The sequence below is a fragment of the Zootoca vivipara genome, chromosome 5 (genome assembly GCF_963506605.1).
Source record: "Zootoca vivipara chromosome 5, rZooViv1.1, whole genome shotgun sequence".
Lineage (NCBI taxonomy): Eukaryota > Metazoa > Chordata > Lepidosauria > Squamata > Lacertidae > Zootoca > Zootoca vivipara.
Genome location: NC_083280.1, coordinates 44,285,653 through 44,302,008, shown reverse-complemented (window position 1 = coordinate 44,302,008; position 16,356 = coordinate 44,285,653). Strand labels below are relative to the sequence as shown.

The window sequence follows — 16,356 nt, the reverse complement described above, 5'->3', positions numbered from 1 at the left end:
TAAGAGGCCGCAGGTTCTGCTCGAAAGGAAGCCTGCCTCTGGAAAGATTTGGCACTCTGTGGTCTCCCTCCTGTTCCTTTCCAGCCTTTGAAACTCTTTGAACACAATCAAAGGTGCCCTTTAAATGATAGTGGTTCCTACGTCCCTGCTGTTATGTAAAAAGGCATGGCAGGTACGTTCTCTGCAGCTTTCTTATCACTCCTGCCCACTCTTAAGTGTGCTGAATCTTGGGTGGGGACTTGCCCACTTCTCTGTGCAGTAGAGATAGCTTGAGAGGGCACTCCTCCCCACATACATATTGGTGTATCTTGCAGGGGAGGGGGGAAGGAAAGCAGTGGACGTAACTGCTGCTGATTCTTCTAGGACTAGTTTATATATAGAGCATAAACTGGACATGTGTTGAAATAGAAGGATTTGTAGCATCCATAGAATTCTATAAAAATAGCTCATGGGATCTTCCTGGCTTGATGGAGAGCAGGAAGCAAAACACCCTTCTCCACAAGTGCAAGGTAGGCTCTGGACCCGCTCTGCAAGGGAGATCTCTCCTCCTTTGTGTTTTGGAAGCTATCTTTAAGCTTAAATATCATTGCCTGGCAGTGACATTTGGGGGATTTGAGTTGCTTTGAGACTGGGATTTTCTGAATGCCAGTATTTCCCTGGCAGGAAAGAGACTGACAACTTTTCCAGTGTAAATGAACTATGAAACACAAACTCTGCTCCTTGGCCTGTTTTCTATTTTGCTTCTCCCTCCTTGCTGCCAAGGCTTCTGTTTCTCCACTAAGACACCTTTGATCGTCTCCCCACATAGCAACTCAAAGGGACCTTTCCCATTGACCTCTAGCCTGGCAGAGTGTGGAGGTTGGGAACTGATGGGCTCCTTTGTGTGGTCCGATTCCTCAGTGGTCAGTGCTGTCACTCCCAGGCGAGGCCTTCTTTTTCTTCTCCTAAAAAGAGAACCAGCTCTGAGAACAGACCCTTGCATCAGAGGCTGCTTATGCTGCCCGTTTTTGGTGGGCCCTGCTGATGTGGTGATTTCCTGCTCGTGTTCTTAGCAGACAATCCCTTCTCTCTTTCAGACCAGGCGCAAAGCCCCTCCTGCGGACATCATGGCCATAGTGCAGACCCTGCCTGTATCCATTGAGTCTGCCTCCGAAGGGGCTGCCCAGCTCCACACGAGTGCCTGCCCGTCCCCTGCAGCCATGGGCAGTGTCAGCAGCCTAATCTCCGGCCGGCCTTGCCACAAAGCCACGACAGAGTTTGGCCCTTTCCGCCTGCCTGGCGGGGCCGGTTCCCAAGAGCCCCTGTGCCATGGACTTCCCACCAAGAAGACCAGCTATGCTTACGTAAGCGAAGAGGACTGGGCCGAAGCGGTGTCTCCCATCAGCCCCTGTAGTGACACGGAAGACCTGCAGGATGACAAGCCCCGGGTCGGCACCATCCGCGGACCACCCCCCAAGTTGGTGCCTGTCTCAGGGAAACTTGAGAAGGTAAGTAGAGAGCGTGCTTTGGGCAGAACAAGCTGGTCTGTCTAGATCAGGCATCCCCAAACTTCGGCCCTCCAGATGTTTTGGACTACAATTCCCATCTTCCCCGACCACTGGTCCTGTTAGCTAGGGATCATGGGAGTTGTTGGCCAAAACATCTGGAAGGCTGCAGTTTGGGGATGCCTGGTCTAGATCAGCCTTCCCCCTATCTGGTGCCTTCCAGATTTTTTGGACTACAACTCCCATCATCCCTGACCATTGGATATGCTGTACTAGGGCTGATGGGAGCTGTAGTCCTAAACTACCCGAAGGGCACCAGGCCGCAGAGAGTTGTTCTAGCTGATGAATGTTTCCTCAGCCCTGTCAAAAGGCTAATAAGGATCCTCTTCCTCCATTGCTCACAACCTTCCATTGCTCATCTCTATCCTGATTCTGTCTTGAGAGAAATGCATACTGAACACAGGAGCTCACCCTTCTCAGGGCACCCGTAATGTCACCCAGTTAAACCCAGGAAGGTGTATGCAGCTAAGGCAAAACCATGGCAGGGTGTCCATGGGTGTCTGCAGGATTTTTTTCCCCAGGGGCATATTAAAGCACCAAAAGAGGGAGCAGGTTAGTTTCTCACGACCCACAAAATAAGAAGAATAGTGTCTCTACATTTTGCCTCATAACTCAGCTTCTGCAAATGCCAGAAACGCCATCTTTATTTTAAAATGAAAGCTGGGGATTGTGGTTCATCCACTGTAGGGGGCGGGGGGCAACTCTTCATGAGCTCTCTTATCCATGTTGCTAGATGGTGCTCCTGTTTGCCTTCGTCTGTATTAGCTAAAAGAGGGCAGCCAGAGTAGCACCACATCAGTTACTACAAGTAGCACCATAGTCACTTGCGCTCCACCTTGCTTAGGAGAGGGTTGTGAAAGCTGAGGAGAAGGCAGGTAGGTCCATCCTTGAAAGAAGTTCAGAAGTTCAGAAACAGCCCTTCTAATCTTGACTGAGATTAGACGAGGCCCATTACCTCTCTTGTGTTATATGGAGTACACGTCTGCCAAAAGTGTGATAAGGGGAGACGGTTCGTTATCCATTGATTTAACCTTCTGGTATCAACCTCCACCCTAGCAATCCTGTGCCTGTGTGCTGTTTTTCAGGCCATGGAGAAGACGCTTATCCGCCCCACGGCCTTCAAGCCAGTCATGCCCAAGAACCGCAGTGGCCCCCTGCAGGGGCACTTGGCTCTGCGTCCCGGTGCCTCCGTGCTCTCTGAGAGCCAAGCTAGTCTTGCCCAGCTCTTTGGCGGCGCCCCTGCAGGCAGCACCGAGAAGCACAACTCCCTGAGCTGCCGAACCAGCTCTCACTCGGGGACCATGTCGGACTCGGGGCGCAACTCCCTCTCGAGCCTCCCTACCTACAGTACTGGATGCAGCCAGCAGATGGAGCCAGTCAGCATCTCCATGGGCCACATCAGCCTGGAAAGCCACGGCGGCGGCGGCGGCGGCAGTTCGCGTGGCCTCACGGGGCCTTCAAACTCGGACAGCGGCCGCTCGTCGTCGAGCAAGAGCACGGGGTCTCTGAGCGGCCGGGGCCACCATTCCTCCGACAGCGGCTCCTGCGGGGGGCGTTCGCCTGTTCACAGCGGAGCGGATGAAGCCCTTCTCATTCACGAACTTGAGGAGAAGTTGCGGGAGCGTGAGGTTGAGCTGCAGCACCTGAGGGAGAGCTTGGACGAGAATGAGTTGGCCATTTGCCAGGTAAGCTGCTTGGGGTTGCCTCCTTGCTCCTAATGCAGGCAGGTCTGATGCAGCAGGGGGAGCGCTCGTGTTTCTCACCAAGGAAAGGTTTTCTTTGGTTTTCGAAAGGCTGCTTCTACTGCTTCTATGCCTTTGTTGGCGCTTAGAACGGCAGGTGGTGCTGTGGGTTAAACTACAGAGCCTAGAGCTTGCTGATCAGAAGGTTGGCGGTTCGAATCCCTGCAACGGGGTGAGCTCCCGTTGTTTGGTCCCAGCTCCTGCCAACCTAGCAGTTCGAAAGCACATCAAAATGCAAGTAGATAAATAGGAACCGCTACAGCGGGAAGGTAAACGGCGTTTCCATGCGCTGCTCTGGTTCGCCATGCTGGCCACATGACCTGGAAGCTGTACGCCGGCTCCCTTGGCCAATAATGCGAGATGAGCGCTGCAACCCTAGAGTCGGTCACGACTGGACCAAATGGGCAGGGGTCCCTTTACCTTTACAGAACGGCAGCAGCTTCTAGTTTCACCAGGCAGCTTTCATGAGGCAGTTGCTGTAGCGCAGGAACCAGTAGGTTCATCTCCAATAACGTCAAGCAACTGGGAGTTCCTTTGTGGCACAATTAGGTTAAATTCACCTCAAGGCAGAAAGGGGTACACTGCCTATCTCAAGGTGCAGTGTGTTTGTCGATGTTTAGTAGGCTGGCAGCCCTGCATGCTGGAAACTAGTCCTTGCAGGAATTAGCAGCATAACTTGGTTTCCAGTGTGCAGATTTGCCACTCCCCTTCTTGGCAGCTTCTGAACTATGACATTAACAAGTTCCGCAACTGTTTCTCTCACAGAATCCTGCTGTCACGGACAAAAATGAGTAATCATAAATAAGGTCTACATAATCTAATAAAGGAGCATTGTTGTGTGTCTTGTTACCAGAGTCATGATTTCACAAATGTTTCCAGTCTGTCATCTTGCTTTTCCAGACAGCATAATAATCTGTTCCTGGAACCCAGCTTGCACTTTGTTATAATCTAGGTGAATTAGTTGTAATTTTGGGCACTTGCAAGCTGCTATTATTGTAATCTTTCTGTTGAGACCCAGTGGTAGGCTACACCCCCTCCCATGCTGACTAGGATGTGTGATCAGGAACGTAGTATCCAGATGGTTCCATTATTGTGTGCTAGTTGAATCTGGACTATACTGCATGCAGTCCTGGATGCCATGTTTTAAGGGGGATACGGGCAAACTGGAGAATGTTCCATGGAAGGTAACCAGGCTGCTGAGATGTGGAGGAACCAAGCCATATGAAGAATGGTTGAAAGAGCTGGATGTGTTTGGCCTGGAGAAGAGAAATTTAAGGGGAGACATGATAGCTGCCTTTGTCTATCAGAAGGGCTGTCACTCAGATAAAGAAACAGATGTGTTCTCTGTTGCTCCAGAGCGCAGAACTTGTACCAATGGATGGAAATGGCAAGGAAGCAGATTTCAGCTAAACTTTAGGAGAAAATTCTTAATGGTAACAGCTACTTAACAGCAGGATATGCTGCTGGTGGTTCCTCTGTGGGGAGCTGTCAGGGATGCTACAGCTCAGGGGTGGGGAACCATGCACGGTTAGAGGGGGGCACAGCCCCACTTTCTCCCTGTATGCCTTAAAAAAAAGTATGCAAAACAGGGACTGTTTCCCTCCTCCCACCTGCCTGAAATTTGACAGGTCTAATCCCTGGGTGGGGGAGTGGAAATTCTGGAATGTTGATGCCAACTGAATTAAAACACGGAAGTTGCAAGCGGTGGCAGTGCTTTCCTAATGCAAGCAGTGAGCTGGGGGCTGATGAAAAGGGGTGCTTTTCTTCCAGGTGTACGAGGAGAAGCAGAGGCGCTGCGAGGAAGAGATGGAAGTGCTGCGGCAGGGCTGCACCGCCAAGCTCCAGCAGTCGGCGCAGAAGGCCCAGCGCAGCCAGCAGGTGCTGCAGCTCCAGATCTTCCAGCTGCAGCAGGAGAAGAAGAAACTCCAGGAGGATTTTGCGCAGCTGCTGGCTGAGCGGGAGCTGCTGGAGAAGCGCTGCGCCTCCTTTGAGCGAGAGCACACGGAGCTGGGGCCGCGCTTGGAAGAGACTAAATGGGAGGTGAGCCCAGGCTGCGGAAAAGAGGGGCTTCCCTATCTCCCCCGCCCCCAGGTTTGAAAGTTGTATAGCGCACAAGGTTGCACCGCTAGCAGAGGGCTGGCTGTGCTGCTTTCAGAGATTCTGGAGGTTTCCCTTATGGAAATCTAAGACCCCTTAGAAGTCTTTAAACACCTGCCTTTAGTCTATCCAGGGAACTTACTCCCTCCTCACCACTAGTTATCTCTCTTTCTGGCTGAGTTGGAGGACAGTCCAGAGCAGCCTTCCCATCCAGCTGCCCTCCAGATGTTAGTTGACAACAACTCCCATCACCCCTGACCTTTCACCCTGCTGGCTGATGGGAGTTTGAGCCCAACAGCCTCTGGTTGTTGAAGAAGGTATAGAGCAGGCATGTCAAACCTGCGGCCCTCCAGATGTTTTGGCCTACAACTCCCATGATCCCTAGCTAACAGGACCAGTGGTTGGGGAAGATGGGAATTGTAGTCCAAAACATCTGGAGGGCCGCAGGTTTGACATGCCTGGTATAGAGTCTTGAAGTGTAGTTTTCACCATGGGCTTGGGAATAATCCCTGGCATACTTTTTCGTTCTCTCTCAAATCCTCAAAACACATCGTTTTGGGCAGTGTTTCTCAACCTTTTTTGGGCCACGGCACACTTGTTCCGTGAAAAAAATCATGAGGCACACCACCTCCATAAGACATACCTCCATGCCCTGTAGAGCGAGACCACCGAGCGCCCCAGCCAGCCAGCCAGAGGGGCCTGGAACCCTGCAGCGCCTGGCCTCTTTTCTTTTCTTTTTTGCTGCCCAAGGCCGGCGGCTGCAGAGCGGAGCGCTCCGAAACGGCGAGCGCTCGGAGCGCCCTGCAGCGCCTGGCCTCTTTTCTTTTCTTTTTTTTGGGGGGGGGGCTGCCCAAGGCCGGCGGCTGCAGAGCGGAGCGCTCCAAAGTGCCGAGCGCTCGGAGCGCCCTGCAGCGCCTGGCCTCTTCTCTCTCTTTTTTTTTTGGGCTGCCCAAGGCCGGCGGCACGTGACAAGGCAGCAAGTCGCCCTTCTCGCCGCGGCATGTTGTGGCACACCAGCCAGCCTCTCGCGGCACACTAGTGTACCGCGGAACAGCGGTTGAGAAACGCTGGTTTTGGGCACTGTTCAAAAGACGTTGAGCAGAGATGTTTGGTTCTTTTTTGGGGGAGGAAATCTTCCTGTTGACAGGAGTGCATTATTCCTGGCCTTGGGTGGGAGAGTATCGGGGCTCACCCTGCTTGAGGTTATTGGACTCTTGGATGCCCCTTTCAATCTCTTCCATCTTTGCCCTAGGCTGTAAATGCACTTACGCTGTGATCTAACCGGCTCCTGTTCTGCAGGCTGTGGTTTTGCTCCTGGGCTTGAGGACAGCAGGCTACCTTCTCATGGAGGAGAAGGCTAAGGATGGTTACTAGCCATGATGGGTGTGCTCTGCCTTCCACTGCTGGAGGCAGTAATCCTTCTAAATACCTGTTTCTGGAAACCACTGGAGGGGAGAGGGATCTTGTGCTCAGGGGTCCTGCTTGCGGGTTTCCCACAGGCATCTAGTTGGCCAGTGTGAGAACAGGATGCTGGGATAGCTCAGTCAGTACAGCATGAGACTCTTAATCTCAAGGTTGTGGGTTCAAGCCCCACATTGGGCAAAAGATTCCTGCATCGCAGGGGGGTGGACTAGACGACCCCCTTGGTCCTTTCCAACTATGATTTCTATCATTTTTCTGTGACTAGATGGGCCACTGGCCTGATCCAGCCGAGCTCTTCTTACATTCTTAATCCAACCACGCCTTTCGCTCTGCCGGGTCAGAATCTATGGCATCTTCCAAGTCAGCGGATGCATCTTTGTTTCTCTCCCACCAGGTGTGCCAGAAGTCCGGTGAGATCTCGCTACTGAAACAGCAGCTGAAGGAATCGCAGGCGGAGGTGGCTCAGCGGGGCAACGAGCTGGTGCTTCTAAGGGCCCAGCTGAGAGAAGCAAGGGCTGAGCTGCAGGCTGGCGAAGAGCAGGCGCTGAGCTTGCAGGAAGTGGCCCGCACCAAGTCCTTGGAGCTGGAGGTGTGTGCCAACGAGCTGGCCAGGCGCAAGAGCGAGGCGGAGCTGCTGCGCGAGAAGGTGGGGCGGCTGGAGCACGAGTTGGAGGGACTGCGCAGTGCGAGCGGGGAGCTCTGCCCCCTGTTGGCCGAGTGCGACGAGGCCAAGGCTCAGCGCCAGGCGGCGGATACCCTGCAGGGCTTGCGCTCCCAGGCCGAACGGCTGCGCGCCGAGCTGCTGTGCGAGCGCCGGCGCGGCGAGGAGCAGCGGGAAGCTTTCCACGCCGAGCGTGTCACTTGGCAGGGGGAAAAGGACAGGGTCATCCGCTACCAGAAGCAGCTGCAGCACAACTATATCCAGATGTACCGGCACAACCGCGACTTGGAGAGCCAGCTGCGCCACCTCAGCCTCGAACTCGAGGCCCGGGACATGGATGAGTACGAGATGCACGGGGGCGAAGGCATCTGCTTCGAGGAGATTGCTGCCACCGAGATCTGACCATGCCTCTGGCGGAAGAAGGCCTTGGTGAATAGGCTGTGCGGCCGCAGACAAGGGAGCGTGCTCCGTCAAACGTGAGAACGGAGCGAGCTTGGGACCAGTGGTGGAGGGAGAGGCCTGCTATACCTGAATCCCACTGGGTAGCACTTGTTCCATTACTTAACTTGGCTGGGGGACTCCCCCCCACCCCCACCAGCTTAACAGATTTCACTGCCATTGAGATAAGACAAAGACCAGAAGCTGGGCAGTTTCACTGGGAGGTAGAGGCTGCTAAGGATTTTGCCAGTATTTTCCAGACCTGCCTTGTAGGGAGGCGGGGCTAACCTCTAACTAAGCCCGCCCTTTGGAATGTTGTAGCAGCAGCAGCAGCATCTCCTCCTCCATTCCCCACCCCTCCCCATGGGGAAGCAGCTACCCTCTAGGTCCTAATGCTGGCTGTGGTAGAAAATGGCTACCACTGTTTTGCCTCCTGTTCTGTGGGCTGGAGATACAGTGAAGGCAGGAAGCTCTCTCTTCTGCCACTACCTGTATGAAGTGACTCAACTGGCCCTCAGGCACCACCTGGCTGGAAATTTGGCTGTGTTGGCTTTGCTGACAGCCAGCTGATCCACTTAACTGATGGGAAGGAATTAGCACCGTCTGTTTTTAGGCTGGCTGGAGAAGTATTTTACAGGATGCTCTTTTGACCTTTGCCCCAGTCCTGGGCTGGGTAAAGTAAATCTTTAAAATAAATCGGGGGGGGGGGGCATACAATCCAAAGCCACCAAGAGAAGCCCAGATTCTGTGACTGACCAAGTTGTACAAATTAAGCAAACTTGCACACATGCACTTTGTTTGCGTAATTTGTGCTGCTTACAGTAGTTGTAAAGGGCAGGTTGTTTCGTAAGGCCCTGAAGGTCCACACAAGCTATTTCTTTTATAGTCATAAGGGCAGCAATAATAAGAATGATAAATTGCGGTAAGACCCAAAATTGATTCTCAGGATGCTGAATTCTGGTCCCACATTTGGTGCTTATTTCAGTGCTAAAGAACATTAAGAAGAGCCCGGCTGGGTCAGACCAAATGCCAATATTATGTTTCCACAGTGGCCAACCAGATACCTAAGGGAAGCTCATAAGCAGCGTATGAGCCTAGCAGCCCTCTCCTTCCTGCAGTTTACCCCCACACACCTCAAAAAAAGCTGGTATTAGGTAGCCATTGTGTGGAATTGCAGAAGATATGCAGGCCTAGCCTTATCCCACTCAAGGCATTGTGGGAATCCACTGTACTAGGCTTGCTGAGGAAAAGTAGTTTCCCCCTCTGCTGTGGAAGCAGGAGCCCAACACACACACACACACACACACACACACACACACACACACACACACACAGCACCTCCCTAAGAAGACTAAAAGGCCAAAGCTTCTCGGGCATCTGCATTGGCTGCCTGATGCACTGTCATGTGCCCTAACCTTAAGGGGACCAGGTCAGCCAACGTGTCACAGCTTATAGACGATGTCTCTGAATACTCGGGGGATTGACATTCCTGCCCTATCCCTACTTCCATGATGAGTCCCGTCATGGAAAAAGGCAGGGTATGAGTAAATATAGAATAACAATGATGCCCAAGTTATTCTTATAGGGCATTCCTCTTGTTGTAAGCTTGTTGTTCTCCATACAAGACCAGGACCTGCCCATTCGCTTGGGGTTGCTGAGTCTTGTACCAGGGCTCCGAGTTACTTGCCTGTGTGTGTGTGTGTGTGTGTGTGTGTGTGTGTGTCCCTGCTGCATGGGGATCTGGGATGTCCTTCCACCCCACCCCCAATTGCCTTTGTCGCTCCTGGTTGAGCTCTGATTTGAGAGTGCCTTTTGTTTGGCCTTGCTGCCTGGGACTCCCGCCCTCCCCCAACCTGCCCTCCAGCTTGTGCTTTTCTGCCCAGCTGTATCCACTCCCTGCAGGCTCCATAAGCTGCTTGAGGGCTCAGTGGTACTGCCTTTGAGCCTGCCTGCAGCACCGTCCTCATGATACCCCCATTGCTTTCCTTTCACGCCTGGCTGGCAGAGTGCCTTGCTGGCTTCTGTTTCTCATGGATGATATGGGTAGGCCATCATTTGACAGCCTAGTGTCCTTCAGATATTTTGGACTACAGCTCCCATCAGCCTCAGCCAGCACATTGGCTAGGGCTGTTGGGAGTTGTAGTCCAAAATATCTGGAGGACACCAGCTTGGCGAAGGATGGGGTCGGTTGATGGACAGCATCCCTTGACTGTTCCCAGAAGCCTACATTCTCCAGGTGTCTCAGCTCCATTCCATTTCATGGCTTCTAACCAAATGTGATTCAGTTTGTATCCTGATTCTTTTGAATGCCTGGTTCCTGTTTCAGTCCAGCCTTCCTTTTTGATCTTGCAGTACCCAGCTGTTCACTTTCTGCTGCAATTAGCTTGGAGGCAGTGCCCTCAAGTCCACACATCTTTAAAAATCTGTACTCAAGCTGCTTTTGGAAGTGAAGAAAAAGCCCGGCTCAAATGCTCACCCTCTACTCTCACACCCAAATAGCCTAGGACCTTTTCTGCAGATGGGCTCTTCAGAGGGCAGCATCTCCACTTGTGGAGAGCGATGCCTTCCATACCTGCTGTGGGAACCCTTCCTGATACATTGAGCTTTATGCTGCCCACTAGCTTCCTGGAGGTAAAGTGTTTTTAAAAAGAGCTTCATTGCAAACACCCTGCAAGATTTGCCCAGGAGCAAAAAAAGGTCAGCGAAGCAGGGTCTTATCTTCTGGGGTGCGGAAAAGTAATTTCCAGAGGAGCTTGACTGGGAGTGGCTGAATATCTTATAAAGGAGAAAAGCTGTCTCTGGTGGAGAGATGTAGCCAGGCTGACTACATAGGGACAAGGCACATATCCCTATGGTTAACAGGGTATAGTTGACCAAGGAGGACTAGGAACAGGAATGAGTTATCATTTCAGCCAATGCAGGAAGAACCAGATGGCAGAGGAAACATGGCTCCAATAGCCACAGTGGCTCACTACCTTCTCCTCGACCACCCCGAGTTCTCCTTTGTGCAGCTAGTCCTTGATGTGCCCATCCTGCCAAGCTGGTCAGATGTCCTTAGCCCCGTCCCTCTGGCTGTGCAAGCGCTGAACAGAGAAGCCTCTCCTTGAGTGACTTGTGACCAGAGTGCAGCCAAAGCCCAGCATAGCTCAGCACCCTGCTTAAGCCACTTTGGAAATAGCAGCCCCATTGCCAGAGGAGGGACTGCCTGATATCTGCCAGCCTGGTCTAGCCTTAGCTCCAAGTTCCTCCTGTTTATCCGCATGCAAGAAAACGAAAGAGCACACTCAAGAATTTGGGGAGGATGCATTCCAGCTCTGTATGATTCTTTGGGTTGTTTGTAGAAGGGAGTTTATGGCTTCCACGTTCACTTGGGAGATGGTTGTGCATTCCGAGAGAACAAGCCATCTCCGCCCACTTCCACCCCTGGTCATTCTTAACTCTCCTGCCCATAGCTATGGGAGTGCACGAGATTGGCGCCAGGGACACCCAACACTAGACCAAAGGAAAAAGCTTGGTGCATGTTATTTCTGTGACTCTTGCTTACCTGATCCCTCTCTTCCCCTCCCTTTTTTTTAGCACCACTTTGTGTTTTACTTTTTAAAAAACTTTTATTTCTGAAATTGTATATTTTCCAAGCTGTGTAAATTTCTTGTACAAACCAAAAGAAAAGTGTGAATTAAAAAAGAAGAAGAAGACGACAAAGCCACTTCTGTGTTTTTCAAGAAAAGCCACCTGGTGGTTTGATGGGTGAGGGTAGTGGAGCACAGAAGGATGAAGATAAGGTGGAATGGTTCTGATGGTGGATGAGAAGCAGAGGTGGGTGGGCTGGTGGTCTTGTACTTGCACACCCTTCCTCTTCTTGCTGTATAAAAACTGGGTCCAAATGCACCTTGGTTCACAATTGCCACCTTCACTCAGTGGCTTGCAAAACATTTGTGGCAGCATCTTTTAAAAAATGCCCCATAGGGAATGTATCCACCTGGGAAATGGACACTCTCTGATCCAAAATAGCAACTTCAGCTCAGGGATAAGAAGAGGATGGATCCTTTAGCAGATCTTCCCTATTAGGCAGTAGCTGAAACAGACATTAGGATTCCAGGCTACAGATCCTCTGTAGGTCCTCCCCACGTGGAGTTCAGAGAAGAGGATCTTCCTTTTTGCTGGCTTGCAACATCATGGCCATTGCAGAGTGGCTCTGAGGTTAGATGGAAACAGTGACCACCAGCTTTGCTATACGTCTCCTACTGGGACTGCTGCCTGTTTATTTCTCTATGGATTTAGCATTTGTGTTTCAATGGAAGAAAGTGTTGGGTGAATATATTAAGCCCTGTTTCCTGCACTAATGATCTCGTGGACCCTCAGATGGTTGTCTCTCCAAATGGAGAGAAGAAAATCCACAACTCATTTGCAGACGGATGTTCAGAAGCGTTAAAACAGCACCACTGCCTAAGTGCTCAACCTGAACTAGCCAAGGGTCCAAAAAGTGGCCAGGCTGGTTTAAAGGTGCCAGCCTGACATCCTGCTATCTGAAAACCTCCACTCGAATGAGAGCTGTACAAAGTTCCATATGCCAAAAACAACTGATGCTTGCTTACCACAGCAAGAAGTTTGTTGCAAAGCAACTAGTCCTGGTTGCAGCTGTCCCACTTACAACTGCTCAGAAAAGCATCTTCTTGGTGGATTTTGGAAACAGAACATCTGATTCCTGTCGAGGCTGGTCCTATGATACTGCACTTCCCTCCTCCTACTCTGGAAATGGGAAGCTTGACATGTTCCCTTAAGCCCCCTGCTTGCTAAGTGGCTTCCCTTCTTACTCACCTAGCCAGTAGTTTGCTTCAGTGGTACCACTACCTGTCTGAGCAATAGGCAGCCATCATAAACAGGTCCTTTGCTGACAATGGGGGCTTGCAGCCACTTCGAAGGCCTGGGCTGGCCACGTTCTTCAGGACATGTCGCTTTGTCCACAGCATTACCTGGCTCTCTTCGGCACCTTCACCACAATCTCCATGGGCTCCTTGGCTTTGTTGCGATAGGCCTGGCGGATGATGTCCACAGCTCGCTGGTGGGTCACGTTCTGCAAACTCTCCCCTTCCACTGCAATCAGCTCTTGGCCCGCCTAGCAAAAAAACCCCAAAGGAGTTAGAAAGGGAGGCTCAGTATTCCTATATGTATTATATCGGGGAAGAGATGTAGCTCAAGAGGAAGGACTGTAGCTCAGCGACAGAGCATCTGCCTCCCATGCAGAAGGTCCCAGGTTCAATCCCTGGCATCTTCAGGTAGGGCTGGGAAAGACCCCTGTCTGAAATTTGCCAGGGAGCTCTTCCTTAGAGCAGAAGCATGGTAGGTACAGTTACACTCCAGAGCTAGAGTCGCCAAATATACATGGGAACCAAGCTGTCTTAGCTATGGTGATGCTGCATGGGACAAGCCCTCAGCTGGACTACCTTTCTTGTATCTCACTTGTGTAAGCAGCTCCATCTTTGCTATGCCCCTTGGTACTCTGGCCTTCCTTAACCATCCAGATGTTTTGGGCTACACCCGTCAGCCCCAGCTAGCATGCTGACTGGGGCTGAAGGATATTACAGTCTAAAACAGGATCAGCCAACATGGTGTCCTCCAGATGTTGTGGAATACAGCTTCCATCATTCCTGACCATTGGCCATCTTGGTGGGTGGGAATTGTAATCCCAAACATCTAGCGAGCAACAGGCTGGAGAACACTGCACATATTCTTCCGTGCTGGTTCCTTGGATGTGATGCCCTCGGTGAGCTCCTTCCCCTGAACAAGACCCCTTTCTCACTGCAATTGTTGCTGCCCAACGACTTGCCTCTCCCACTTCCTTCAATGGGCACCACGGCTTGCCCATTGCAAGGTGTGCAGAAGTGACTGCTCTTGCTCTTTGCACTGCTCAGGAGATTGAAGAGGGGAGGAAAACAGGAAGTAACAACAAGAAGGAGGAACAGTATCTCCAGGAGGCTCCAGAGCAGGGGTCAGCAAACTTTTTTCAGCAGGGGGCTGGTCCACTGTCCCTCAGACCTTTTTTGGGGGGTGCTGGACTATATTTGGGGGGGATGATGCAAGAGCACCACGAGCCCCAGTGGCTGCTTACCTGTGTCTTGCAAGTGGGAGGGGCTGGCGGAGGCAGGATGATGAGCAGCGCACGAAAGGGCTCTGGAGAGGGGCTGCTTAAAATTGCGGCCATTCGAACACTGCTGCTGCTGGCACCAACAAAGCCCAACCTCCTTCCTCCTCTAGGCAGGGCGGGGAGAAGCCAGGAGGAGGGAGGGAGGAGGCGCCACTGCCGGGAGAGGGAGAGAACGCGCACGCTGGCGTTCTACGCGGCGATTCCCAGACCGTCCATGGGCCAGATCCAGAAGGCAATTGGGCCTGATCTGGCCTGCGGGCCTTAGTATGCCTACCCATGCTCCAGAGATTGGCAGTGGATCCCCTGTTCAGATGTGGACCTTAGCAGATGCTCAGCAATGCCACAAGAACATAAGAACAGTCTGCTGGATCAGGCCCATCTAGCCCCTCATCCTGTTCTCATAGTGGCCAGGCAGATGCCTGTAGGAAAATGGCAAGGAGGACCCAAAGGTGAGAGCACTCTCCCCTCTTGAAATTTACAGCAACTGGCATTGAGAACCACAACAGCCTCTAACTGTGGCTTGTAGCCACTGGTTTTGTTGAGTTGTCTTTAAAAGCCATCCCAACTGGTGGCCATCACAGCCTCCGGTTGGAGAGAGTCCCATAGTTCAGCAATGTGTCAAGCGACAATGCCGAGCTGGATATTACATCCTAAGTTAGCAGAATAGCAGGATACCTGTGTATAGCAGTAATGCAAAAGCTAAGCCGGAGAGAGAGATTCCTGTTTCTGGGCTTGGCAGGGAAGTGGTCTGGCCACAGAGAAGGGAGCTTTGAAGAAACTGGCAAGCCTTAGGTCAACACCACCAGCAGCCCTCCATAAATATCGCAGAGGAGTGTCACCTGTGCCTCTAGCCAGCCATTAACCATTTATTTCTCCCCTCCACAGCAACCTGGGGGACCATTAGGCTCCCCCCCCCAGCCACCTGGCAATCTGGGCCTGCCCTCCCCTCAGCGAAGAGGCCACCGAGGGGGAAATCTAATTACAGCTGCTCCCAGGGACAGATGAAAAGTTGCCTGGTGGGCGGGCGGGCCAAGGCCCACAATGGTTCTTTGTCAGCGCCCGGCCTCATTACTCAGGCCTTGTGAAATGCCGCACAGCGCCCTGAACCGTGGGGAACCCTGAATGGCACAATGGGGTGTGTATGCCTGCCGCTGGGGCCCTCAGCCTCATTATAGGACAAAGCACAATGAGCGTTTACTTGGTGGGGAGGGGGTGGGTGTCTTATAAGGGCGAAACCGCGCAGGGAGTGTGGGCTGTGGGGATGTCAGATGGGAGGCACAACCCCTTTGCCATGGAAGGGGCAATGTAACTGGGCAGGGTGGGGGCCAGATTCCTGGTATGGCCACCATGGCACACTCTTTTGTTTGGAAGCCAGGAGATTGGCTGGCTCAATGTGAGTTGGTGGCTCCTGAGAAAGCTTTGATCACTCTTTCGCAAACACAGGGATGAGTGTGGCTCACTTGGGATTCCCCTGCTTGTGATCTAGTGATCCCATCCCAGTCCTGTGGTGATGGACTCAGAGACATACGGTAAATACTCTGGAATAAGGTGGGTCTGTTTTGTAGAGATGCCTTGAACCCTAGTTGTGGATTATGGGAAAATCCTCTTTTGCTAGCATCACCTGGTGCGTTCTCATACTGGGACCAAAAAGTGGGATAAAAACGTCATTGATTAATGAATAAAGAGATCCAGGCTTTGAGGATGAATGTCTCCCTCCCTGGCAAAGGAATATGATATGGCACACTTGTAGGGTTGTTATATTACCTTCCTGTATATGGATTTGACTGGCTGAAATCTCTCTGTCTCTCTTTTTTTACTCCTTCCACATTAGTCCCACTTATGCACCATGCTTTTTAGATTACAATGGTTTCATCAAGATCCTACAAACAGCAAGATCCTACAAACTTCCTCTATGCAGTCCTTTTCAGTTGTATAGTAAAAGTGTGCTTGCATTGAAAGCAATTTATTAATTCATAGCAATAGGAACAGAGAAGTAAATTTAGTAGGTTCTATGTGTCGCAATTCCACACAGAAGCTGCAGCCCTGTTCATCTTTGGGGATTAAGCTCCCTTTCTCTCAGGAGGAGTTACTTTTGAGTAAGCTTGCATAGGATTAAGGCTGCATGAACAGTGGTGCAGAGGGACAGGCTGCTTTGATAGGAGGAGGAGGAGAGGGGAAGAACAGACTGTAGAGAGTATAGGGATTAGGGAAGGAGAGAGATTGCTGCCTGCTCTGCTAGTTGCTCTGCTAGCTCTGCTAGCTCTGCTAGAGTTGTCCTCTGCTCTGCATTGAGCCATGGTGACTTGG

At 51.8% G+C, this 16,356-nt stretch overlaps 2 protein-coding genes and 1 non-coding gene across 8 annotated transcripts in view; 2 read left to right on the top strand and 1 right to left on the bottom strand.

The window, feature by feature from the left end:
• LZTS2 (leucine zipper tumor suppressor 2) overlaps positions 1-15,238 on the top strand; it is a 66,050-nt gene extending 50,812 nt beyond the window's left edge. For all 6 annotated transcript variants that reach the window (XM_035132921.2, XM_035132922.2, XM_035132919.2 and 3 more), the window contains 4 exons: positions 1,077-1,487; positions 2,630-3,229; positions 5,057-5,326; positions 7,200-15,238. In XM_035132921.2, coding sequence (XP_034988812.1) covers positions 1,107-1,487; positions 2,630-3,229; positions 5,057-5,326; positions 7,200-7,868 — 1,920 coding nt within the window. In that variant the 5' untranslated portion in view covers positions 1,077-1,106 and the 3' untranslated portion in view covers positions 7,869-15,238. The remainder of the gene's footprint in view (positions 1-1,076; positions 1,488-2,629; positions 3,230-5,056; positions 5,327-7,199) is intronic.
• PDZD7 (PDZ domain containing 7) overlaps positions 12,874-16,356 on the bottom strand; it is a 27,003-nt gene continuing 23,520 nt past the window's right edge. Inside the window, exon 15 of the mRNA XM_035132918.2 lies at positions 12,874-13,020. Within this exon, the coding sequence (XP_034988809.1) occupies positions 12,874-13,020 (147 nt within the window). The remainder of the gene's footprint in view (positions 13,021-16,356) is intronic.
• Positions 13,106-13,179, top strand: TRNAG-CCC (transfer RNA glycine (anticodon CCC)). Its single transcript has one exon. It is a non-coding gene; the product is annotated as a tRNA-Gly (tRNA).